A 24,502-nucleotide genomic window follows, 5' to 3' on the forward strand; every position below is an offset into this window, starting at 1 on the left:
AGATTTTTTTTGTTATATGTAAAAATAACTATTATTATTTTCCCAGGAAGACAGAACAGCAACAGAGACCCCACCATCGTATGGCCATAAGTACCACACCCCACAAACTATGGACTTCAGCCCAATTGAGGGCATCACTGTATGAGACTCACTCCTTCCCCAGGTTTAAACCTAAGAGGGGGGCTACATTCAGGCTATAAGAGACTCTATGATCATGGGGGGGTGGGACTAACCAAAGCTCTCTGATCTGTTCATACACAGGAAAAACAGACCCAGACCAAACCAACCACAAGGACCACTCAGACGGAGGTCCAGTCCAGAGGAAAGACCTTCTGGATCCATGCGTCACGGTGTTCCCTCCCCCTCTCCCTCCGGCCCGTCCATTCTAGCATCAACCATTCGGGTTGTACGCCAAATCCCTTTCACTGGCCTGCAAAATGAATGCTAAACCACTGTGAATTAAGCACAACAGGGAATAACATCAAACGATTTAATAAAGTAAATGACAGTAGTTGTCAAAAAGACAAAGCTTAACCCAAAATATGTTTTAAATACACACAAAAAATGACTGCTGGGTGTGGTATGCTTGACATATAACATTGGTGTGGTGTGTTCAGTGGGCTATATTATGGTTGGTATGGGCACCCGCTGGATTAAAGGACTATGCTCGTTTTTGACAACCTGGACCTTATTTACGACATATTATAAGAAGTTTGACTCACCCAGATCACTTTTGTGTTGTTCGGAGGCCTGTAGAAGAAATTTAAAATCCAGCGCGAGCCAGTATATCCATGTAATGGCGGCGCACGGGGCAAAGGGAATGCAGCTTCTAAAAATCCATTTTCGGCAGCTAAACGGTTGTTTTCATCAATCACATTGCATGAATCGACAGTTGATATTCCTCTACGCGAGCCATTCTTTCGGTTTTCAAATACGTGGTCTGTAGCCACTGTAATATGATCTTTACACTGGCTATGCTCCCTCACATTCTCTGCGCTACGATCGGATTGTTGCTGACGAATGACGACGACAATATTCTCGGCACCAACTACGATCGTAGCGCAGAGAATGTGAGCCGGAGAATAGCAGGCTGCGCGCTGGCCTGTGCGCATGCGTGCTGGAGCAAGTGGGGGAGAGGCTTTTAAAGATCATATTACAGTGGCTACAGACCAAGTATTTGAAAACCGAAAGAATGGCTCGCGTAGAGGAATATCAACTGTCGATTCATGCAATCTGATTGATGAAAACAACCGTTTAGCGGCCGAAAATGGATTTTGAGAAGCTGCATTCCCTTTGCCCCGTGCGCCGCCATTACATGGATATACTGGCTCGCGCTGGATTTTAAATTTCTTCTACCGGCCTCCGAACAACACAAAAGTGATCTGGGTGAGTCAAACTTCTTATAATATGTCGTAAATAAGGTCCAGGTTGTCAAAAACGAGCATAGTCCTTTAAACAGGTTATTGCAGTGGCTGTTTGAGGTCGAAGATTCCAGTTCCTCCTTTCACCACCTTCCCCACCACCAGGCAGGCTGATGGGGAGCACAGCTTGTCATGAGAGCCTGGGGGATGACACACACACACACACACACACACACACACACAGACACACACACACACACACACTCTTCAGCGAGCAGTCATTCACTGGAGAGCATGACTTCCCTAAACAACAGCACTATTCATTAAGACACCTTTTTAAGAGTCTTTTGCCCTGTTCCCACACTCCCAGCAACACGGATCTAACATGATGTGGCCGGGTACAGCCATGTAGTGGCTAGCCTGCTGCAACCCATCCTATCACGCCGGACCAGTGGTGACCTCCAGGCAGACAGAGAGGACATGAAGGTGTGTTTTGGGCGTGAGGCACCAGTGCTGCCCTCACCTAGCATGGTGGCCTGCTTCAGGAACTTGAAGCTGGTCTCAAAGGTCATCTGCTGCAGAGGGGAGGAGTTGGACTGGATGGCGAAGCGGTTGAGAGGTTTGTAGACACCCTCAAAGCACATGTAGTCAGCCACAAGGGACAGGTGTCTGGGGTCCACCTCGATACCTGAACACATACAGGACCTAGTATTAAACACCTACATATGTGTATACACAGTACCTGGTTAACTAATCAATAAAAAAATCTGTATACCGGGACAGAATGCCAATTGCCAAAGCTTTAATGTTGACACTGAGAAGTATTTGACACTGTATTTCAGTGTTTCTAGGTTACCATTAGTCTCGCATAGCCAGACCCATCTCTTTGTTTACACTGTGGCAGCCCCGGAGACAGGTCTGGCTGGACATATTACCATTCTGCAATAGGGGGGAAAAAACGCAGTATCACAGTCGTCTTGGGTGGAGTCAGCCCCGGACGCAGCTACGGTGCTCTTGCAAAATAGTCTGGATCGAATCTGAATGGTGCCGAGAGAATCTCTCGGCTGAATCTGATTAATTTGCGTCGCCACTGATTGGGCAGTGTGACAACGAATGACAAGGTTTATTGCCAAAACCTACATCCGTTGAGTCAGACTAGGTTACCATAGACAGCGAAGACATCCTTTATCTCCTTTTCGATGACGCGCAGGGCCACCTCGATGCCGTAGGTGTTGGCCATGGCGTGCACCTCGTTAGAGTACAGCCGCTTCACATCTAGAATCTGGGATAGGGAGAGCACCAGTCAAAACATGCAGATGTGGAGCATGAGGACGCCTGTGTGTGAGTTTGTGCATGTGGGCATGTGTGTGTGTGTGTGTGTGAGACCCACGTCGCTGTGGTTGAAGAGCTCGTGCATGTTGATGCCCTCCGTGTTGAGCAACGTCTCCTTGACGCCCTCCCGTGTGGTGACCTCACTCAGCAGACACCTGGTGATGCCCTTGGTCTCCATGACGACGGCGTTCTGGGCTAGCGCCACCACCAGCGAGGTGAGGTCAAAGTGCACCTTGGTGACCGGCAATACCACCGTTACCTAGAAACACAGAGGACAAAGCTTATAAGCTTTTCTCTACTGACACACCTGATCAGAGACCTAACCCTGGTTAGTCAGAGAAGGCCTGAATGATTATTCTTAAAGGTGCAGGGTGTAAGATTTTGTGGCAGAATTGTGTAGACTTGACAGAAATTAAATATTCATAAGTATGTTTCGGTGTATAATCCCATGAAAATAAGAATCATTCTTTTTTTGTTACCGCCCTTTATATCTACATAGGGAGTGGGTCCTTCCATGAAGGCCGCCATTTTGCACCATGTAATTGTATTCAGTCGGTTGCAATCTGCAGCCTCACCACTAGATACCACCACAAATCACACACTGCACCTTTAAATACATACACTATATTGCCAAAAGTATTCGCTCATCTGCCTTTACACGCATATGAAGTTAAGTGACATCCCATTCTTAATCCATAGGGTTTAATATGACATCAGCCCACCCTTTGCAGCTATAACAGCTTCAACTCTTCTGGGAAGGCTTTCCACAAGGTTTAGGAGTGTGTTTTGGGGAATTTTTGACCATTCTTCCAGAAGCGCATTTGTGAGGTCAGACACTGATGTTGGACGAGAAGGCCTGACTCGCAGTCTCCGCTCTAATTCATCCCAAAGGTGTTCTATCGGGTTGAGGTTAGGACTCGCTAATCCATGTCTTTATGGACCTTGCTTTGTGCACTGGTGCGCAGTCATGTTGGAACAGGAAGGGGCCATCCCCAAACTGTTCCCACAAAGTTGGGAGCATGGAATTGTCCAGAATCACTTGGTATGCTGAAGCATTCAGAGTTCCTTTCACTGGAACTAAGGGGCCAAGCCCAGCTCCTGAAAAACAATCCCACACCATAATCCCCCCTCCACCAAACTTCACACTTGGCACAATGCATCAGACAAGTACCATTCTCCTGGCAACCGCCAAACCCAGACTCGTCCATCAGATTGACAGATAGAGAAGCGTGATTCGTCACTCCAGAGAACGCGTCTCCACTGCTCTAGAGTCCAGTGGCGGCGTGCTTAACACCACTGCATCCGACGCTTTGCATTGCACTTGGTGATGTATGGCTTGGATGCAGCTGCTCGGCCATGGAAACCCATTCCATGAAGCTCTCTACGCACTGTTCTTGAGCTAATCTGAAGGCCATATGAAGTTTGGAGGTCTGTAGCGATTGACTCTGCAGGAAGTTGGTGACCTCTGCGCACTATGCGCCTCAGCATCCGCTGACCCCGCTCTGTCATTTTACGCGGCCTACCACTTTGTGGCTGAGTTGCTGTTGTTCCCAATCGCTTCCACTTTGTTATAATACCACTGACAGTTGACTGTGGAATATTTTGTAGCGAGGAAATTTCACGACTGGACTTGTTGCACAGGTGGCATCCTATCACAGTACCACGCTGGAATTCACTGAGCTCCTGAGAGCGACCCATTCTTTCACAAATGTTTGTAGAAGCAGTCTGCAAGCCTAGGTGCTTGATTGTATACACCTGTGGCCATGGAAGTGATTGGAACACCTGAATTCAATTATTTGGATGGGTGAGTGAATACGTTTGGCAATATAGTGTATATACAGACAGGCAGGCGGACAGGAAGATAGACCTACAAACACCGATGGACAGACCCACCTCACACCAGAGTCCATTCTGGCTATCATAGGTGTAGTCCTCTATGCAGGTGCTGCTGTCCAGGACAGCATTCACCCTCATGGTGTCCGCTGCAGCAGCTCCCCTGGAGCTCTTCCGCTTTGCTCTAGCTGCGGCTCTTACTCCTCCTCCTCCCTCTGCAGGGGCATGGGCAGGAGTCGGCTCCTCCTCTGGGGGTGATGGCTCCTCCCCCTGCTCTTCCCTCTCCTCAGGCTGCTCCTCTCCCTCTTCCCCTTCCTCACTCTCATAGTCCACCTGAAGACAAACACACACACACAGTTACTGTCTGTCTTCATCAGTTTACAAACAGCAGTACAGTAGAGGACATTGGTAGAAATGTGTGTGTGTGTGTGTGTGTACCTCCTCCTGCTGTTTCTCTTTCCGCTTCGCGTCGGTGGCATCAGCGTCTCCTTCGTTTCCCTCGTCATCCACGATCCTGCTCTCCTCCTCTCCATCCCCCTCTCCGCCCTCCTTCCCAGCCAAGACACATACAGACAATACAGACAGAAAGGTAGACGGACACAAAGATAGATGGACAGACAGACAGGCAGACAGACAGACAGAAAGACAGGTGAGCAGTCTGACAAAGCCTGGAGGAACTCCACACTGTGTGCCTGTGTGTGTGTGTGTGTCTGTGCGAGAGAGAGCCACCCACCAGTCTGGCGGCGGCGGCTACATCCTGGTCTTTGTCTCTGGACGTGGCCTTGCGTGTTTCCACGGCGTTGATGGAGGCCAGCTTGGCATTGCGCTTCTTAATTGCATCCAGCAGGAGACGGAAGAACCTGGAAAGGAGGAGAGAGGAGAACAGAGGGAGGAAGGGCAGGGGAGAGGAGGGGAGAGGACAGGAGGAGAGAAGAGGAGAGGGCAGGAGAGAGGAGGAAAGGAGAGGGGATAGGATAGAGCAGAGGAGCAGTGTCTGAAATTAACTTTTTGGCTCACCTGCCACATGACTGGTAGATGAAAACAATCACACCCAGGTGGTGAAGTAAGCGGTTTATGAGCAATCTTTACTGCCCTCTACTATACAAACTGACATATCATGTATAGAAGTGGCTGCTCCGCTTAAAAATGACCGATCGAAGTATACCTGCCAAAATTATAAATAGTATTTATATATCAGTACATTTCATTGAGAAAAAACCTACTGTATTGTACTGTATAATATACAGACATCCTCATGGATTTATATCAGTTTAACCTTCACATTAAGAGAATTACACTTAATTGTAGTCTTAAAAAAGGTTTATATATTTACATTAGACAATATCTTGTTAAATATGTGTCAATTTGCATATATTTTGGTACCAAATATCTAAACAATGGATCAACTGTTATAGACTAATATGACCCCATGGAACAATTTGGGATGTGCGGCAAAATCTCTGGGACGAACAACCCAAAAATGACCACGCCCTTTTTAAACTGACCACACACCCTTTTATCAGAAGTTAGCTCTATCTTCTAAGCCGTTGGACTTGGAGCTATAGATTTTCATTTTCAATGTTCAGAATGGCCATGCTTATGGGGTGATGGAAGAGAAAATAGGAAATCCAATCCCACTAGAACTACCTCACTGCACCATAGCATAAGTTCACAGCATGACATATCATAAACCTTTGACAAAGTGTAATACAAAAAATATTTATCTTAATGTGAAGATTAAACTGGTAGAAATTCAAAAGGATATCTTTAAGGGAGAATAAATAACCCTCTTGACCTGTATAGTGTCTCCCCATGGTCAATTTGTTTGTTTTTTTTGTTCCAGATAGAGAATTTCCAACACATCCCATGTTGTTCCTTAGGGTCATATTAGTCTATAACAGTTGAGATATTCTCTCCTAAATTAAGTGAATACATATCTAAGCCAGGCCCTAGACTAACACCAAATGCTCTCCAACTTCATAGATGGCTTTTTAAATTTAGTATGCTGGCGATAGACGGGAGCAACTCATTGCCTCACTCATAGGCTACTCAAGCATCCTCTAGAAACGGCGTTCTCATGGTATCTCCACTTTTCACAAAAGTTAAACTTTCTAGACTTTTTGGGTTTTATGTTATTGGTCTCTTCTTCCTCTTTTGAGTCAAGTTCCAAGATGGGCTCCAGTGCGCCGCTCTGGCACAGTCAAAGACCTGACATTCAAATAAAAAAGGTGATGTCATAAGATCATGAGATGCTATGATATGATGACACTTGTTTGAAACAAACCCATCGAAATAGAGAGCTGATACTAACTGATATTGTAAACAGAGGGGGGAAAATAGACTTCGAGAGGCCTTGTCTTGAAATTCCGAGTCCGGATGCAGTCAATGCTTGAGTCCAAGTCCAAGTCCAAGTCATGTCATAAGTCCTGAACATCAGGCCTCAAGTCCTGAATTCAAGTACTACAACACTGATACAGACACCCACATATAGACAGACACACAGAGATACATACAGTATATATATATACACACACACACACACACACACACACACACACACAGTAACAGTTTGACTCGGAAAAACCTGGGGTGCCAGTCAGGTCAGGCCTGACAATTATATGTTGGTCAAGTCAAAGTACAAAGGATGCATGTATCCGAACATAAGTCATTCCTCTCATGAACCCTTCAGACAACCCAATAACCCTCTAAGTCACTGTCAGTAAATTAATAAGGATGGACACAAAATTTGAAGTTGCAATAATAAATCATATATTCAAAAGTAATCAGCGCCCCTTCATAAACAACATTTTCCAGCACACAATATATTCAGTCAATCGGTTCATCCATGCACCGCGCGCAACAGTTCAGAATCATTGTCCGTTCAGTTCCTCAATTCAACAGCTCCGTACACAACAGTTCAGAATTGTTCCCATGCAGTTCCTCAATTCAACAGCCTGCATACAACAGTTCAGAATTGTCCCCCTTTCAGTTCCAAAGTTCGGTTCACAGTCAATACCGGTTAGAACAGTAAGTCAACTCAGGTCAGTCAGTCATTCCTCCGAGGTCCACCGGCAAACTGCTTTTCCTCATAGCTCTCGTTCTGATGCGAGACCATTTGTAATCCACAACAAGTAGTATACAATCCCGGACGTCCACCGTTTCACAGGGTTTTAATATACAAGCGAAAACGTTTCGTTTACCAAATCGGTGGTTTAGTAGGCTCTAGGCTACAGCGTGACTCGGGCTAGTAGTCCCCTCGCTTCCGTGTTCGGCTTGAACTGCGCGCTTCTCCTGGAGTAAACCAGCTGGCTATATCTGTCATTGATTACCGGAGGTAGGCGGAACCGAGATCGGCAGGTAAGCACTGACTGGACAATTAGAGGAAACTGATCCGGACGGGTTGAGAACGTGCGAAAATGAAAGAGATTTTTCTTTCCGAAGGAAAAGAGAAAACGTGCGGGCTTACGGCTGGCTAGTGACAGAGGCTACATGGGGTGCCGACTCGTCACAACACACACACACACACACACACACACACACACACACAGACATACACACCTGGCCTCCATGAAGTGGAGTATCTGTTGAGGTGACAGAAACTTGTCATCTTGGTAACGCTGAGGGGGCAAGAAGTGGAATCTGATCTTGAAAACACGGAACTTGTGTCCAAAAGACTGCACGCGCAATGTCTCCAGAACATCCACCTTGTGGAGAACCTGAGAACACACACACACACACACAGACCTAGAACCAGAACTGAAACCCTTTACTAGAGCCGTTTAAACAGGTGACGGTTTAGTTTTCTTGACAACATAGGTGATCACTACAGGAGGAGGGTTAGAACATCAGTGATGTCTTCTGAGATAAAGAAGGGTTGGAGAGTGCTGCTCATGTTTCCTTTTCTTACCTCAGGGTTGGGGTTACGGTTAAGGTTCTTACCTCAGGGTTAGGGCTAGGTTTAAGGTTCTTACCTCAGGGTTGGGGTTACGGTTAAGGTTCTTACCTCAGCCAGACAGACTCGGGTGAGCTGCTTCCTCAGGGTCTTCACCCTCTTCAGGGCCTTCTTGGTGTTCAACACAGGAACCCTCATCATGGGGGTCTTGATACTGGAGCTGGCGATCATCAGGATCTCTCTAAGCCTGGAAGAACAGAGACACGGGGTGTAGTGTGTACCTGCATGGTGAGTGTGTGTGTGAGTTTGAGTGTGAGTATGATTGTTAGTGTGTGTGCACATGTGTGTGCATTTGTGTGTTTGTGCATGAGTGAGTGAATGAGTGAGAGTGTGTGTGTGTGTGTGTATCCTACCTTGGGATCCCCAGGGTGACGTTCATCTCTCCACGCCCAGCGAAGTGGAAGGTGTTGAGGGTCATCTGTGTGGAGGGCTCCCCGATGCTCTGGGCAGCGAGCAGACCCACCGCCTCCCCAGGGTCGCACAGTGAACGTTGCCACTTCAGATGGAGCAGCTTGCGCAGTCTGGGAGGGATTACACATTCATTAAGACGCCAATATCTGTATCCGTTCAACCCACAAAACAATCTGTATTCAGATATAAACTGGAAGTGGGTGTGGCTTAAAAGGATGTCATCTAAAATTAGGGGACATTTTTTTATAGTAGCCTAATATTAGGGCTAATTGGCATTGCAATTGCTGTGCTTTCAAGACATTAGACTAGTGATATATATATATATCATTATTGACATTTAATTAATTATGAGTTATAATGCTTCATCATCATACTGTACTTTTTTTATTTTTTTTATTTTAACAGCCTATGGAACTGTCTGAACAACCACCCCTTAACTGGGGATCACTCAGCAATCTGTTAGAAACTGAAAAACGATCAGAAAGTGTAAAACTATAATTTTTAAATAAATTAAAATATAATTTCTCATCCTCATTCCCTACTGTACGTGGCTGGGCATAGCTCGGACTGGCTGGGGCTGCTTTACATGAGCTCAGCTAATGGGTGTATAATCTCCTCCCGGTCAAACAAGCATCGTCACGTCTGCGTCTTCTGAGTTGAAATAGTGGCACAGCAAATTTGCAAAAATAGCTAGAGTAAAAATAGCGCTCTATTTCCCCAGTGTGAATCTGTAACCGTGTGACAAACAGGCTGACTGAGCAGTGACCCTAAGAGAAGTAACGCTATAATAAACTACCTCAGCAAACCAGTTAAAACAAAACTAATCAAAACCAAACAGTGGCGTAGTGTACTAGGTTTTGCCTGTATTTGAATAAGGCTGTGTCGCTCCTTGACATTTTCTTTTGTTATCACAAGCAGGCGGCGCACAAACATCCACCATGCGCACAGATATGAGGGACAGCAGCTATTTGACATGTGATTTGATTGTGCTTTGACAAATACTATTCAGATTTATTGACAGGCACTTACTGTACTCTGGGCAGTAGAGCAGAGTAGAGCACAGTAAAGTAGAGCAGAGTAGAGTAGAGCAGAGCAGAGCACAGTAAAGTAGAGCAGAGCAGAGCAGAGCACAGTAAAGTAGAGCAGAGTAGAGTAGAGCAGAGCACAGTAAAGTAGAGCAGAGTAGAGCAGAGCAGAGCACAGTAAAGTAGAGCAGAGTAGAGCAGAGCACAGTAAAGTAGAGCAGAGTAGAGCAGAGCAGAGCACAGTAAAGTAGAGCAGAGTAGTGTAGAGCAGAGCAGAGCACAGTAAAGTAGAGCAGAGTAGAGCAGAGCACAGTAAAGTAGAGCAGAGCAGTGTTATATTTAGGGATGTAACGGTGTGAACTTTCATATCACAATTATAGTGACTAAAATGACCATGGTTATCAGTATTATCAAATATTAATATTATAAGTATTAAAAATGTTTGAAAAGTACTGATACATTGAAGTCATTATCATTCTTTTTCAATAATTCACTCACACACACACACACACACACACACACACACACACACACACACACACACACACACACATACACACACACACACACACACTTTTTCCTCCATGGAATAGTATGCCTCTCCTCTTTCAATGCAAAAATGAAAGTGAAACTAAACACTGCCATGACTACAGCAGTAGAACAATCCATCACATCCATTCACATCCATTCCAAAGTCCCCACATGTAAGTTAAATTCAGACTTAGTCCTCTAAGAAGGTGGAAAAATCTCTGCAGCTTTGCCTTCCTCCATTCTCGCAAAACAACAAATCCACGTTGACGATGGACAGTATTTACCGTGATTTCAAAGCGCGGTAGGTAATCAAACATGGTTTTAATGATGCTTAATTTGATTTTTTTTTTTTTACCTGTCAGCATCCAGGTGCTGTGAGCGAGGAGCTGCTTCCTGTCCGGAGGTGACTACTTCCTGTAGGTAGTCCTCTACGATGGTGTGGAAGGTCTCGGAGACGGAGCCGAAGCAGAGGTCCGGCCGCAGCTCAGAGAGAGAGGGCTCCGGACAGCTGCTCGTCTTCCTGCTGTATTTACACACGCTGGCCTGGTCCAAAGAACGCCAGCGGTCCACCAGCTACACAGAATGGGGACAGCTCAGAACAGAGTGTATACGTGTGTGTGTGTGGTTTCAATAGAATGAAGATCCCCGAGGTCAAACCAGGGGCGCTTGAGGAATCTCCCTCACTCCGAGGTACACCCCTTGGGGCACGTTGCGAAGCCAGACGGCATGCTGAGGACGGCGGTCAGCACGAGGGGTCTCGGCACAGATCAAGACCACCGCGAGCGTTGGTAGCACCAGGGCTCCAGATAAGACAGGAAGAGATAACTCACAAGAACAGGAAACTGGCACTTGAGCTCCCCATTCACGGGGGAGCCAGGCAGGGCAATGCCCAGTTAGGCTTCACCGTCCAGCTGACCGGCCAAAAGCACCAAGACTTCCCAGCCGATGGAACCATCAGTGAAATTATGGAGGAAGTGGTGAAGGCATAGATAAGTAGGTGGTTAATAGCTAGACAAATATTCTCGACCGCAGCCCAAGTCATTTCCTCAGAGTCCCTGTGATGGTGCAACCCTGTGGGCTGAAGAATTAACCCTTTAGTTGGAGGGCTGAGCAGGATCCTCTACTGGGTCTGCTGGGAGACAGTGTGTCCCTGCAGAGTGGCGTTGTCCCTGCTGTCTGTCGGGCTGTGAGTGTGTGTATGTGTGTGTGTGCATGTGTGCGTGTGTGCGTGTGTGTGTGTGTGCGTACCTGCAGAGTGGCGCTTTCCCGGCCGCCTGCCAAGTTGCCCCCCCCCTCGCTGGCTTTCAGCTTGGCCAGCTTCTTCTGGGAGAAGAGCAGGAAGGCGCCCTGCCGAGCCTCGCCCCCCTGCCTCTTAGACCGCCATCGCTGGATGGTGTGAAAGTGCCGGGCGGCTGCCTGCGGGTCCAGGCGTGCCAGAACCTCGTCCAGACAGTTGGCCTTCCTGATCACCTGCAGGATGCCCACATGGGTCACACACACTAGCTAACATAATGGTAACTTAACTGTCCTGCAAGAAGGAAGTGTGTGTGTGTGTGTGTGTGTGTGTGTGTGTGTGTGTGTGTGTGTGTGTGTGTGTGAGAGACAGAGAGAGAGAAAGAGTGTGTATATGTGTGAGAGAAAGTGTGTGTGTGTGTGTGTGTGTGAGAGAGAGAGAGAGTAAGAGAGTGTATATTGTGTGAGAGAAAGTGTGTGTGTGTGTGTGTGTGTGTGCGTGTGTGTGTGTGTGTGTGTGTGTGTGTTTATATATTTGTGAGTGAGAGAGAAAGAGAGTGGCCCTCATTCATCAAACTGGCGCACATTCCATCACACATTCCATCCCACAAATGATGGTAGGACTGCGCCCACGTGTGATCTATCAAACAATCGTATGCCACCAATCCCATCGTACGAATGATCGGGCGTTGATAAATGTGGCGGCATTTGTAATCTATCATAATTAGAATATCACGCCCCTATATATTCTGGGTTCAGAGGCCTCGCCCCTAGAGTTCACAACATGGACAAGCGGAATACGACCAAAAAGAGAAACTTCTCTGAGGCTGAAATAGAGGTTTTAACCTCTCAAGTGCAGTCTAACCAGCTGGTGCTGTTTGGTAGCCTCAAAAGTGGCATCAAAGGAAGCAGGAAAAATGCGGTATGGAGAGAAATCACTGCTGCGGTGAACAGCGTTTCTGTGGCCAATCAAACTCCAACAGAAGTGTGCATTTTTAATTTATCCTACATCTTTCCATGACAGTAGGCTATGGCCTGTATAATATAGTATCATGATTGCTCATGTCCCAATCGTTTTACATGAAGGTGAAGAAAAAATGGTCTGATTTGAATCTCGCCACCCAAAAGCGTGTTACCCTGAGAGGGCTTGAACGAGATTAATGAAATCTCAGAAATAAAATGGGCTATTTGAATGTTGTGCATTGTCTGACTTTCTTGAATGGAACCGCTTGCAGCCAAACATGAGTATTAGCCTACATTTAAAAGACTGATGAGGTCCTGTCTCCTTCGGATAGCCCCAGATGAAGAAGAACTCCGTTGTCCTGCGCAATATTGTGCAGAACCACACAGGCCAGAATGATGCTGCTGACCGTCACCAGTAGCCTAGCCTAACAAGTAGGCCATCTCAAAATGTAAGTGAACTTTATTTAAGGCCCGAAGCAACAAAAGGCATTAATGGCAAACACTTATTTACACTGTAAATACCTATTTATGTAACGATATATGCCATATTGTCGAGGCCTTTAGAACATGTAATATTTTGCCATAGTCTTCATTTTTGGACTGCTGACTACGCAGAGTCTTAGATGCCAGTCAGATTATAATTTCAGTATTCTCCGATTTGCGTGATCGAGTCTGGTAGGTTAGGTTTAAAGGCTAGCTCCTCTCTCCTCGGACAGTTGTAGGCTATAGTCTAAGAAGTATAGCCTAGGCCCACGGCTATCTCAAAATGAAAGCAAAATTATTCTTTGACCAAAAACATGGTTACCCCGTCAATTGAAAACAATTGGAAAATAGGCTACCCATTTATTTTAGGGATGTGTGACAAGGCCTTAACAAAATATCATAATTTGCCATAGGTTAGGCTACTTATTTTAAAGTGATGAACAGGCCTATGTGGCTGAGAAGCCAGCCAGAATCAGTCTGAAACTTGCGTACACGGTCTGAGACTTGATGTGAGATTTGATCGCGGTGTCCGCTCACATCCAAATTGATAAATGCCGAACTTGGTGTGGAAATGATCGTGCGCCCAGTTTTCTGTCGTAAGATCGCTTAGTAAATGAGGGCCAGTGTGTGTGTGAGGGGGGGGTAAGAGTGTGTGTGTGTGTGAGAGAAAGGGTGTGTGTGCATGTGAGAATGGGTGTGTTTGCATGTTTGTGAGTGAGTGAGAGTGAGTGTGTGTGTGCGTGTGTGAGAGAGAGAGAGAGTGAGAGTATGTGTATGGGTGTGTGTGTGTGTGTGTGTGTGAGAGAAAGGGTGTGTGTGCATGTGAGAATGGGTGTGTTTGCATGTTTGTGAGTGAGTGAGAGTGTGAGTGTGTGTGTGTGTGCGTGTGTGAGAGAGAGAGAGTGAGAGTATGTGTATGGGTGTGTGTGTGTGTGTGTGTGTGCGCGGGTGCACCTCGTAATTGTCCTGGAGGAAGGGGAATTGTCTTCGCTGGAGGAACGGTGTCTTTGGGATGTCCAGTCCATCTTCACCATAGAGGAACTGGACCACGCTGCCATCACTGTCTCGGACCGTCAGATCATACTGCACCACCAGGCCCTCCAGGTGCTTGATCACACACCTGCGGAGAGGGGGACGAGGAGACGAGAGGAGAGGGGGAGGAGACGAGACGAGACGGGGAGGAGAGGAGGGGAGAGGAGAGGGGGAGGAGACGAGACGAGAGGGGGAGGGGAGGAGGTGAAGTGAGAGATCACCGTCAGGTCCAACTACACTAACAACTAACTCGTTCTACAGTAGGTGCCTTATAACACAACACGCGGAGGAGAAGAGGGGTGAGGCGTAGAGGACGGGGAGGAAGTAAAGTAAGTAAGTCAAATTAAATGTATATAGCACCCTTCGTAGTTCGAGTGCACAGAGTGCTTTACAGTGGGAACATTGAAAACAACATAGTCCAATCAGACACATACAAGTGCACTGAATACAAGAAAGAAAAATGGCGTACGTCAACATAGTGACATAAAAGAGGTCAGTGTCAGAGGAGAGGAGAGGGTGTCCAGGCTGACCTCTGCAGGTATCCAGATCGGCTGGTCTTGACGGCCGTGTCCACCAGGCCCTCGCGGCCCGCCATGCAGTGGAAGAAGAACTCCTGCGCACACAGAGCAGCTTCAGATACCAGACGGAGACGGGTTGAGCCAGAACCATAGAACCAGAGCCGTGCTGTTGTACAGCATGTGTGTGTGTGTGTGTGTGTGTGTGCGCCTGTCTGTCTGTCTATGTCTCATACCGAGGGTTTGATGCCAGTGAGGAAGCGTCCCGACACGAAGCCCCCGGAGCGCGGCGAGCTCTCGTACGGCTGGAAGCACGGCAGCGACTTCCCAGAAGGCATCAGCGGAGGACGGCGGCCCTCCAGCTCAATCTGCCCCAGCAGACAGGAGATCTGCAACACAGGAGCTCGGGGTCAGGGGTCAACAGGGACAGGTGTGCGTTTACCTGTGTGTGTGTGTGTGTGTGTGTGTACCTGCATGGTGTTGACGGTAGAGCCTTTAGCTCCAGACTGGACCATGAGCTGCAGATTGTTGTCGGGGAAGGAGCAGTGCAGTCCCAGCGGCATCACCACCTGCCAACACACACACACACACACGCACACACACACACAAACACACACACACACGCGCACACATGCACACACACACACACACACAGTTGTCACCACAGGAAACGAACACACACAATACCTCTCACGACGGAAAACCAGACGCACGGCTGTCACCATGGTAACCGGACACACACAGATAGACAAAGCTGACGCCATATGGCAACCAGACACACACACACACACAGCTGACGCCATGGCAAGCAACCAGAGTACTTGACAACAGAAGCGGGAGTTGAACCTATCAGACAACAGCGCCAACCTTGTTGATGTCGTTGTTGATCTGATTGGCCACCTCCTTGAACTTTAGGTCAACCATGTTGAAGTCTCTCTGGTCGGGGTTGAGGTGGGCGTCCTGCCAGCGTCCGCGCGCCTCGTCCTCCCCTACCTCCTTCGCCAGGTTGAACGCTGCCTGTAGGGCCTGGGGAACAACAACAAACATCAAAAACACTCATTTCACTCTTCTCCCTACAGCTGGTGTTCCAAGAACAAAGCCCAATGAAGTGGGTTTATTTGCCGTGTGTTCAGGCCAGTAGAGTCTGATAGCGACTGAATCACATCAGAAGCCCAATGAAGTGGGTTTATTTGCCGTGTGTTCAGGCCAGCAGAGTCCGATAGAGACTGAATCACATCAGAAACTCAATGAAGTGGGTTTATTTGCCGTGTGTTCAGGCCAGCAGAGTCTGATAGAGACTGAATCACACTGAACTCAATGAAGTGCCGGCAGTCTGATATGTTACCTTGGTGCCACACTTCACTGACTCCTTGATGATCTTCTTCCTCCGTTTGTTGGCTCCGGGCTTTACCAAGATGTCTTCCACTCCTGTCTCACACACACACACACATACACACAATCTGTGAAGAGGTGTGTGTGTGTTTGTCTTTCTCATGGAGCGTGTTTGTGTTATTTGATGGTGTGTGTGTGTGGTGGGTGTTATCTGATGGAGTGTACGGGTTTGTGTGTGTTATCTAATCTTATAATGGTGAATGTATTTGTTTGTCCTTCTTGTGGAGTGTGTCTGTGTTTGTGTTCTTTGTTCAGAGTGTGTGTTTTCTGATGATGTGGGTTTGTGTCTGTTTGTGTTATCTGATGGTGTGTGTGTGTGCATATGTGCATGTGTGTGTGTGTGTGTGTGCGTATGTGTGTGTGTGCGTGTGTGTGTGTGCGTGTGTGTGTGTGTGTGTAGGTGTGCGTGTGTGTGTGTGCGTGTGTGTGTGTGTGTGTGTGTGTGTGAGTGTGTGTGTGGTACCCAGAGTGAAGCCCCTGTAGAGCTGCAGGTACGCGGTGAAGAGCCTGGCCAGACAGCTGAGCAGTTTTCCGCTGGTCCCTCCTCCATACAGCTCGTAGCAGCAGTGGACCAGGCCGTAGGCTGAGCTGCCATAGTGAGCCTTATCCAGGACCCCCATCAGGAGCTCCCCCTGCCGGAACAGCACCTAACACACACACACACACACAATAGATATATATGTGAAACATTTTCTGGTGAGACCAAAGATTTCCAAGTAATTGTTGTAGCAGTTGAGTGTGTTTGACTGGAGCCCAGATGGGTGTGTGTTCAGAATGGCTGAGCGTGTGTTTTTGTGTTACTACCTGAGAGTCACACATGCTGTCAGGTCTGTATCCAGGAACGGGGCGTGGCGGGGTCTTGATCCAGGCCTTGGAGGGGATCTTAGCCCTGCCAGTCAGGTTCAGAGGAAGGGCCTTCTCTGGGATTACATTTAGCAGCAGGGTAGACACCACCTGGACACACACACGCACGCACACGCACACACACACACACACACGCACACACACACACACACAGAGAGACACAGACACACACACAGAGACACACACAGACACACACACACACACACAGACACACAGACACACAGACAGTAGGGTTGAATAGGTGTATCTGCATGTGTGTGCAGACTACGATGTATGCCATATACCATGTGACTGTTTGTAAGAGTGTCCCCCTGCAGCCGCCGTACCTGTTTGCCGGTCCAGAGGCGGTGTGGTTTGATGATGGCGGGGGGGAGGAGCTTGACCCTGCCCACCTTATCCGTCAGGCCCCTGTAGACCAGCTCGGTGTACTGGTCTCTGGAGAAGAAGCAGCCCCTGAGGGTCATCTTGGTGCCTGACACCATGTGGTCCTGGATCAGACCCGCCAGGGGCTTTCCGTCCTGGAACAGCAGACAGACGGACGGACGGAGAGTCAGACACCGACAGAAAGACAAGACGGAAGATGAGGGTGAGGAAATATCGGCATGATTCGACTCTCATGAAGGGACTTTGATTGAACATGCTTACTGAGACATGAGACTGGACGTTTGGACATCTATCTTGGGTGAAAGGTACAACCGGTTGGTGCTGAGGTCACGGTTAGTCTGCCTCAGGTACTAGGTACTGGTTGGTGCTGACCAGGGTGTAGGTTAAGGGTTAGAGGTCAGGGGTCTAGGTTAGTCTGCCTCAGGTACTAGGTACTGGTTGGTGCTGACCAGGGTGTAGGTTAAGGGTTAGAGGTCAGGGGTCTAGGTTAGTCTGCCTCAGGTACCAGGTACTGCTGGTTGGTGCTGACCAGGGTGTAGGTTAAGGGTGAGGTCAGGGTCTGGGTTAGACTAACTCAGGTACCAGGTACTGGTTGGTGCTGACCAGGGTGTAGGTTAAGGGTTAGAGGTCAGGGGTCTAGGTTACTCTGCCTCAGGTACCAGGTACTAGGTACTGGTTGGTGCTGACCAGGGTGTAGGTTAAGGGTTAGAGGTCAGGGTCTGGGTTAGACTAACTCAGGTACCAGGTACTGCTGGTTGGTGCTGTCCAGGGGAGCATACACAAGCATTTTGTAACCTTTCTTTACCAGAAAACTGAAATTTAATTATATGTTCATAATAAAACAATGACTATTAAATAACCAATATTTTCTCCAAATTGCACCAGGTTACAGGACCATCTCTCACTCAAACAAATCTCAAAATAATTGTAAAAGTTCTCCAGGTAACTGGCCAGTACAGAGCTTTTTTTGTACAAATAAAATCCAACTGTAATTGAATTGCAGTAAGTCCCACTTTATCTAACCTGAGCCCAGCCCAATGTAACAGAGTCATAGTGCCATCTTGTGGTGGTGTTTTGACTAGCTGAAATATTAAGGCACTTGTAATCCCATTACTTTAACAGGAATTTACCTTTTTCACTTTTTTACACCATTGAAAATAAAAAGTGCACCAAATGACAGGACTACAAACAGGTTTGCCATTATTGTATCGCTGCACCTGACTACACGAAGACACAGACCTATGAGCAGCCATAACCACGCGAGGGAAAAGCAGGAATGTCTAATATCAAAAGCTATTTGTTTTACTTCACTGAATACTTGACTGATTCCTTACTCTTATCATTCACTATCTTTCCATGACCTTGGTGTGGGAAAATTAGCTGGGGCTAAAACATGCACCTTCAATGAAGAAGCCTAAATTGCATTCCTTAGTCACCAGGTTCAGTGCTGAACAGCGTGTAGGTCTAGAACAGGGGTCAGGGTTAGACTACATTAGGCACCAGGTACTGCTAGTCGGTACTGACCAGGGTTGTAGGTTAAGGGTTAGAGGTCAAGGATCTGGGTTAGACTACATTAGGCACCAGGTACTGCTAGTCGGTACTGACCAGGGTTGTAGGTTAAGGGTTAGAGGTCAAGGATCTGGGTTAGCCTACCTTAGGCACCAGGTACTGCTAGTCGGTACTGACCAGGGTTGTAGGTTAAGGGTTAGAGGTCAAGGATCTGGGTTAGCCTACATTAGGCACCAGGTACTGCTAGTCGGTACTGACCAGGGTTGTAGGTTAAGGGTTAGAGGTCAAGGATCTGGGTTAGCCTACATTAGGCACCAGGTACTGCTGGTCGGTGCTGACCAGGGTTGAAGGTTAAGGGTTAGAGGTCAGGGTTAGCCTACCTTGGGCACCAGGTACTGCTGGTCGGTGCTGACCAGGGTGTAGGCCTCGGCGCGGCCCAGCTCGCTCTGGGGGAAGTGGGCGTTCATCTCGTCTCCGTCGAAGTCGGCGTTGTAGGCCTTGCAGTTGGCGTAGTGCAGCCGCAGCACCTTCTCCCCCGGCAGCACGCGGGCGCTGTGCGCCTGGATGGACGGCCGGTGCAGCGTGGGCTGGCGGTTCAGCAGCAGCACGTCCCCGTTCTTAATGTGCCGGTTCACCTGGGCAGAGGGGTCAGGGGTTAGAGTTCAGAGTCTGTGTGTGTGTTTGTGTGTCTGTGTGTCTGTGTGTGTGTGTGTGTGTGTGTGTGTGTGTGTGTGTGTGTGTGTGTGTGTGTGTGTGTGTGTGTATGTGCGTGTCTTACTATCTTCATGGGCATCTTGTGCTGCCCGGTGCCGGGGGTGAGCAGCTGCTTGGCGATGGCCTCCCTCTGGCTGAGGCTGGAGCTGCTGAGGATGGTCCGGCTGCCGTCCTCATTGATCACCATGGAGGCGCCCGGGTGCACGTTGGGCCCGTTCAGAACCGCCTGCCGCAGCTCGTTCACGTTCCAGGGCGTGACCGGCTGGGGGTAGGTCAGCTTGGTGGCAAACACCTGCGGAGCCAGGAACAAGACGGCGTTACCGGGCCGGCTGAGCCTGGCGAGTCAGGCCTTGAGTGGTATATGTGGCTACTAGCTGGCTCCTTCCTGAACCGCCAGAGATATCAGAGCTTCAATACGCCTGACAAGCCGTACCATGGGGATGCCGATCTCGTTGGTGCCGATGTACATGTCGGGGCAGATGACGGAGCGGGCGGCGTAGTCCACGCGTTTACCCATCATGTGCTTCCGGAACAGTCCGTCCTTCTTCTCCAGGATCTGAGCGAGGGAACGTGTGGGAGAGAGGAGAGAAAATACCCAGACTTAGAGCGACACGAACAGAGGACGCCGCAGCTCAGCAGAGCAGAGTAGGGTTCCATTCTATCCACGGTGAGATTCCCGCACACAGACTGAATGAGAGGTGAGAAGTTGGTGGAGGAGGCACCTCCATGGTTAGAGCGCTGGGTTTTTCCTGCATAGAGGATTTTTTTGCCGCCCTCCCAAAGTTATTTTAGCCAGAGCCAAAGGAAAATCACCAGTGCCAAAATGGTAAAGATTGAGAATAAAAATAGCAATTCAAATCCTCTCCAAATGTGTTTGATAGCTTCTTTCAAGTGCAACCCATCCCTCTTTCTTGGATTGTCGGACAACTAGAAATCAAGGTAATTAACAGTTAACGGGTTATCAGTATCTTAAACATTTTGTCTTCATATCCATTTTGTGTCATGTCGGGAGATTTCCCGCAATTGTGAAAAGTGAGGTCAGTCAGAACGACAGCAAATATAGGCCTATATATGCTGGTAGGCTACTCGGCATAAAACAGAGGTTTCCCCCCAAAATTGTGTACGCATCACCCCCCAAAGACCCATTCTGAGCCGGGAGAAACCCTGGAGCGTGTGCTATATACTGAACCACACCTGTCGTATGCCGGGGTACTTCTCTGTCATCAGCTTGTCCATGTCGCTGTCGAACACGATGTTGACATGGCTCTGCAGCCTGATCCACACGTTGTACAGCTTGTCTGTCAAGGTCAGACCCGGGAGGCCGGCAAGGAAGGCCTGGTCTGTCTGGGAGGGGTCAGCTGTGATGACCTGGAGAGAGAAGGGGCATCTGCAGTGAGGGGGGGGGGGGGGCAGTAACCTAGAAAGCAGCAGATACAGAATATCTCCAGACCCTTCTCCTCCATCACCAGCCGATACATCTAAACCCCTGTACTGCCTCCACTCCTCTCTCTGACCTCCTCTCCCTCCTTCCCAGTATGTACTCCTCTCTCCTACCTCCTCTCCCTACTCTCTCCTCCCTCCTCTCCTCTCCCTCCTTCCCAGTATGTACTCCTCTCTCCTACCTCCTCTCCATACTCTCTCCTCCCTCCTCTCCCTACTCTCTCCTCCCTCCTCTCCTCTCCCTCCTTCCCAGTGTGTACTCCTCTCTCCTCCCTCCTCTCCCTACTCTCTCCTCCCTCCTCTCCTCTCCCTCCTTCCCAGTATGTACTCCTCTCTCCTACCTCCTCTCCATACTCTCTCCTCCCTCCTCTCCCTACTCTCTCCTCCCTCCTCTCCTCTCCCTCCTTCCCAGTGTGTACTCCTCTCTCCTACCTCCTCTCCATACTCTCTCCTCCCTCCTCTCCCTACTCTCTCCTCCCTCCTCTCCTCTCCCTCCTTCCCAGTGTGTACTCCTCTCTCCTACCTCCTCTCCATACTCTCTCCTCCCTCCTCTCCCTACTCTCTCCTCCCTCCTCTCCCTACTCTCTCCTCCCTCCTCTCCTCTCCCTCCTGTCCTCTCCTACCTCCTCTCCCTCCTTCCCAGTGTTTCCTTCTGCCTCCTTCAGCTTCTCCCCAGCGATCATGGCCAACAGCTTCTGGATGACCATGCAGTCCTTCATCACCGCCTGCATGTTGACCGTCTGGCCGTTGGTGAACATCTGGTCTCCCAGGCGGTTGATTGGACGGTACCTGGGGGGGAGAGGGAGGGGTTTAGACAATAACTGGAGAGAGCAGAAAGAGAGAGTGGTCTGGAGTGTACCTGGAGAGACCAGAGAGAGAGAGTGGTCTGGAGGGAATGCTAAGTGTCCGGAGCATGTCAGTGAGATCAGGCATCTACTATAAAAACAGCCCTGGGAATGTAAGCCCATGTGTCGTGTGGTGTGTGTGTGTGTGTGTGTGTGTGTGTGTGTGTGTGTGTGTGTGTGTGTGTGTGTGTGTGTCTGACCTGCAGGGAGGGACGACTAGCAGCTCCAGGAAGAAGAGGTTGGGGTAGCAGCCCACAGCTGAGCCCTCCTCCAGCCCAGAGAACAGACACTTCAGGAAGAACCCTGAGAGAGAGACAGAGAGACAGAGAGAGAGAAGAGAGAGACAGACACCATGAACATACAGAGCACCAAAAGGGTCGATTGGAGCCAGCTATCCCAGCTTCTACCCCCAGCGTGCTCAGCCTCTACAGTCAGCTAGTCCAGCCTCTACAGTCAGCTAGTCCAGCCTCTACAGTCAGCTAAGCTCAGCCTCTACATTCAGCCAGGGTTCCTCCTACCTTCCTTCTCCCAGAGCTTGGTGATGTGGTCTCTGGTGGTGCTGGGCGTCAGGTAGCCTCTCTTCCGTTCCGTGGAGTCCTCTAGAGGGGGGTTGAGAGGATAGGACAGGATGGGGGGGGGGTTGGAACAGTGTTTACAATTATACCACATTTCTACATGTTAGGTTTCTTCTATAGCCACAGACAGGGGGGGCTATCCGGTCCGGGTAGCCATGGTTACCTGGGGTGATCTCCTTTTCGACGCCGTCCTTGTACGGGCCGGCCGGCAGCATGACGATCAGCTTGCTGTTGTGCTCTCTGCGCACCTGGGACTTGGGGTTCCTGGAGGAACCATGGGATCACACAGAAAGCTGAGCAGGACAATGGCTGGACGCAGCTAATACAGCTATGATACAATGTCATTCACCGTCAGTGTGTGGTGTTTGGTGCTGTGGTGAATAGCAGTACATGTATGTAGTTGTGCTGATGTGTTACAACTCCCCCTCCCCACCCTACCTGCAGTGAGGACACTTCTTGGAGGTCATGTGGACCCTCCAGAACTCTGTGATCAAGCTGCTTCTCTTTTCACAGAGGTGCTTGACCTGGAGCAGGGAGACAGGGAGAGAGACCGGAGGACAACGATGGGACATTAGGACACAAGAGACAAACACAGTTTTCATGCGACACACATGCAACACAAAAAAGGGCGGGCGCACACACACACACACACAGAAACTCCTTAGTGAGTCCTTACAGGTGAGCACTGCTGACCAGTCTTCTGGCTGATAACATGGACACAGAACTCTTCCAGAACAGCTTGGATCTCATCGCCAGACGCGTGGGAATTCAACTCCAGGAACTACACACACAGGAGAGGAGGTGGGGGGGGGGGGGGGGAGACCAGATATTAGAGGCAAACTAAATGATGTCCCTCACCTGGTTAAGGACCTGGTCCTACCTCACCTGGTAGAGGACCTGCTCCTAGCTCACCTGGTTGAGGAGATGTTCCTAGCTCACCTGGTTGAGGAGGTGCTCCAGCTCGTAGACCTCCTGAAGAGCACCGATGTCCAGCAGCTTGAGCTGGTGCAGCAGTAGCTGGAGGGCAGCTCTGGGACATGCCAGCATGTGGCAGTTCAGACATGAGCCTCGCACCAACAGGTAGAGTTTCTACAGGAGGAAGCGGAGAAGAAGGGGAGGTGGAGAAGGGGAGGCGAGGAGGAGGAGGAGAGAGAGAGAGAGAGGATATAAGGGAGACGGTAAGGGATGATCAATTACTACATTGTATTCTGAGCAGGAGAAGTAACCAGACCTTACTGTGTGTAACCACACTGTGTTTAAGTTTTCAGTGAGAGCAGTCCACAACTAGCCTGGCTTCTGATCAGGATGGCGATGCCCCAGGCTAATCCAGAACGGGCTGGAATGATTAACAATGTATGAGATGTGGGGCTGGGGCGCTGGCTGTTAACTTACATCGAAAAACAGTGGGTTGTAGACGGGCAGGGGCAGCTCAACGTGGCCCAGGTGGCCAGGGCAGTTGTAGAAGTCCTGCATGCAGGTGGAGCACACCTCCTTAGAGTCCGCCGGCCCCAGAGACAGGTCGTACAGCCCGTTGGGGGCCACGTTACCGACATTATCCAGGAACCTGAAGTTGGTGATGTTCTTGACACTCAATTTTCTGAGGAAAGAACATGACATAGGAGAAAACTCAGTAACGTCATCCATGTAGAGGCATGTTGTTGTTGTTGATTCAGCACAAGCTCTGCTCACCTGATCTCGTCCGCAGAGTACATGCCGAACGACATCCCCTCTAGCCGATGCCATGGGACTTCTTTTCCGAACATAATTTTGGAGAAATATCTATATCTACAGATTAATTACAGAAAACATCGCAGCAGTATAATCCGCACGCACGAGGAAGTGAGAACTCTAGCACACGTGGGGCTGTGGACGGAAGAGACCATTACATGGGTCGGGAGAATTACAAATGAAACGCAAAGCACTTTCTTTCCCTGTACTTTCACTGAATAAAATCCAATCTAATTCAGTAAAGTTATGAATTATGTATTATTTAACGTCGCAGTGGCTGTGGTAAAGTCACAGGGACAATCTTTGTTAGTAATCTAAACAGATTTGTTAGTAACCAATGACACGACCCCCTTTGGAATCCAAGATGGTTTGCTCTTCCC

At 48.9% G+C, this 24,502-nt stretch overlaps 1 protein-coding gene across 1 annotated transcript; it reads right to left on the reverse strand.

Moving 5' to 3' along the window:
- Window positions 1-423: 423 nt before the first annotated feature.
- Window positions 424-24,219, reverse strand: polr1a (RNA polymerase I subunit A). Its single transcript, XM_084448858.1, has 34 exons — window positions 24,084-24,219; window positions 23,787-23,991; window positions 23,334-23,483; window positions 23,071-23,175; window positions 22,833-22,918; window positions 22,558-22,658; window positions 22,338-22,418; window positions 22,020-22,122; window positions 21,598-21,763; window positions 20,729-20,902; window positions 19,968-20,090; window positions 19,599-19,826; window positions 19,201-19,455; window positions 17,254-17,445; window positions 16,868-17,017; window positions 16,527-16,710; window positions 16,017-16,099; window positions 15,539-15,697; window positions 15,142-15,240; window positions 14,908-15,060; window positions 14,687-14,769; window positions 14,079-14,244; window positions 11,694-11,915; window positions 10,801-11,018; window positions 8,832-8,999; window positions 8,530-8,665; window positions 8,085-8,242; window positions 5,260-5,386; window positions 4,965-5,075; window positions 4,587-4,859; window positions 2,752-2,952; window positions 2,526-2,643; window positions 1,885-2,049; window positions 424-1,561 (listed from the first exon to the last, which is right to left on the reverse strand). Exons 1-34 carry the CDS (start codon window positions 24,155-24,157, stop codon window positions 1,461-1,463), a joined length of 5,118 nt encoding a protein of 1,705 aa, XP_084304984.1. The 5' UTR covers window positions 24,158-24,219; the 3' UTR covers window positions 424-1,460.
- Window positions 24,220-24,502: the final 283 nt, after the last annotated feature.

Source organism: Borostomias antarcticus, assembly GCF_949987555.1.
Source record: "Borostomias antarcticus genome assembly, chromosome: 14".
In the NCBI taxonomy this organism is placed as follows: domain Eukaryota; kingdom Metazoa; phylum Chordata; class Actinopteri; order Stomiiformes; family Stomiidae; genus Borostomias; species Borostomias antarcticus.

Bases quoted from the DNA above. Each gene is read 5' to 3' on its own strand.
- polr1a (XM_084448858.1), bottom strand. From the start codon at position 24,157: ATGTTCGGAAAAGAAGTCCCATGGCATCGGCTAGAGGGGATGTCGTTC. The intron at 14,770-14,907 runs GTATGAGACATA...CTGTGTGCGCAG, and splicing joins TCACTGGCATCAAACCCTCG to GAGTTCTTCTTCCACTGCAT. The intron at 5,387-8,084 runs GTGTGTATGTCT...CCTCCTTTCCAG, and splicing joins CTCCACTTCATGGAGGCCAG to GTTCTTCCGTCTCCTGCTGG.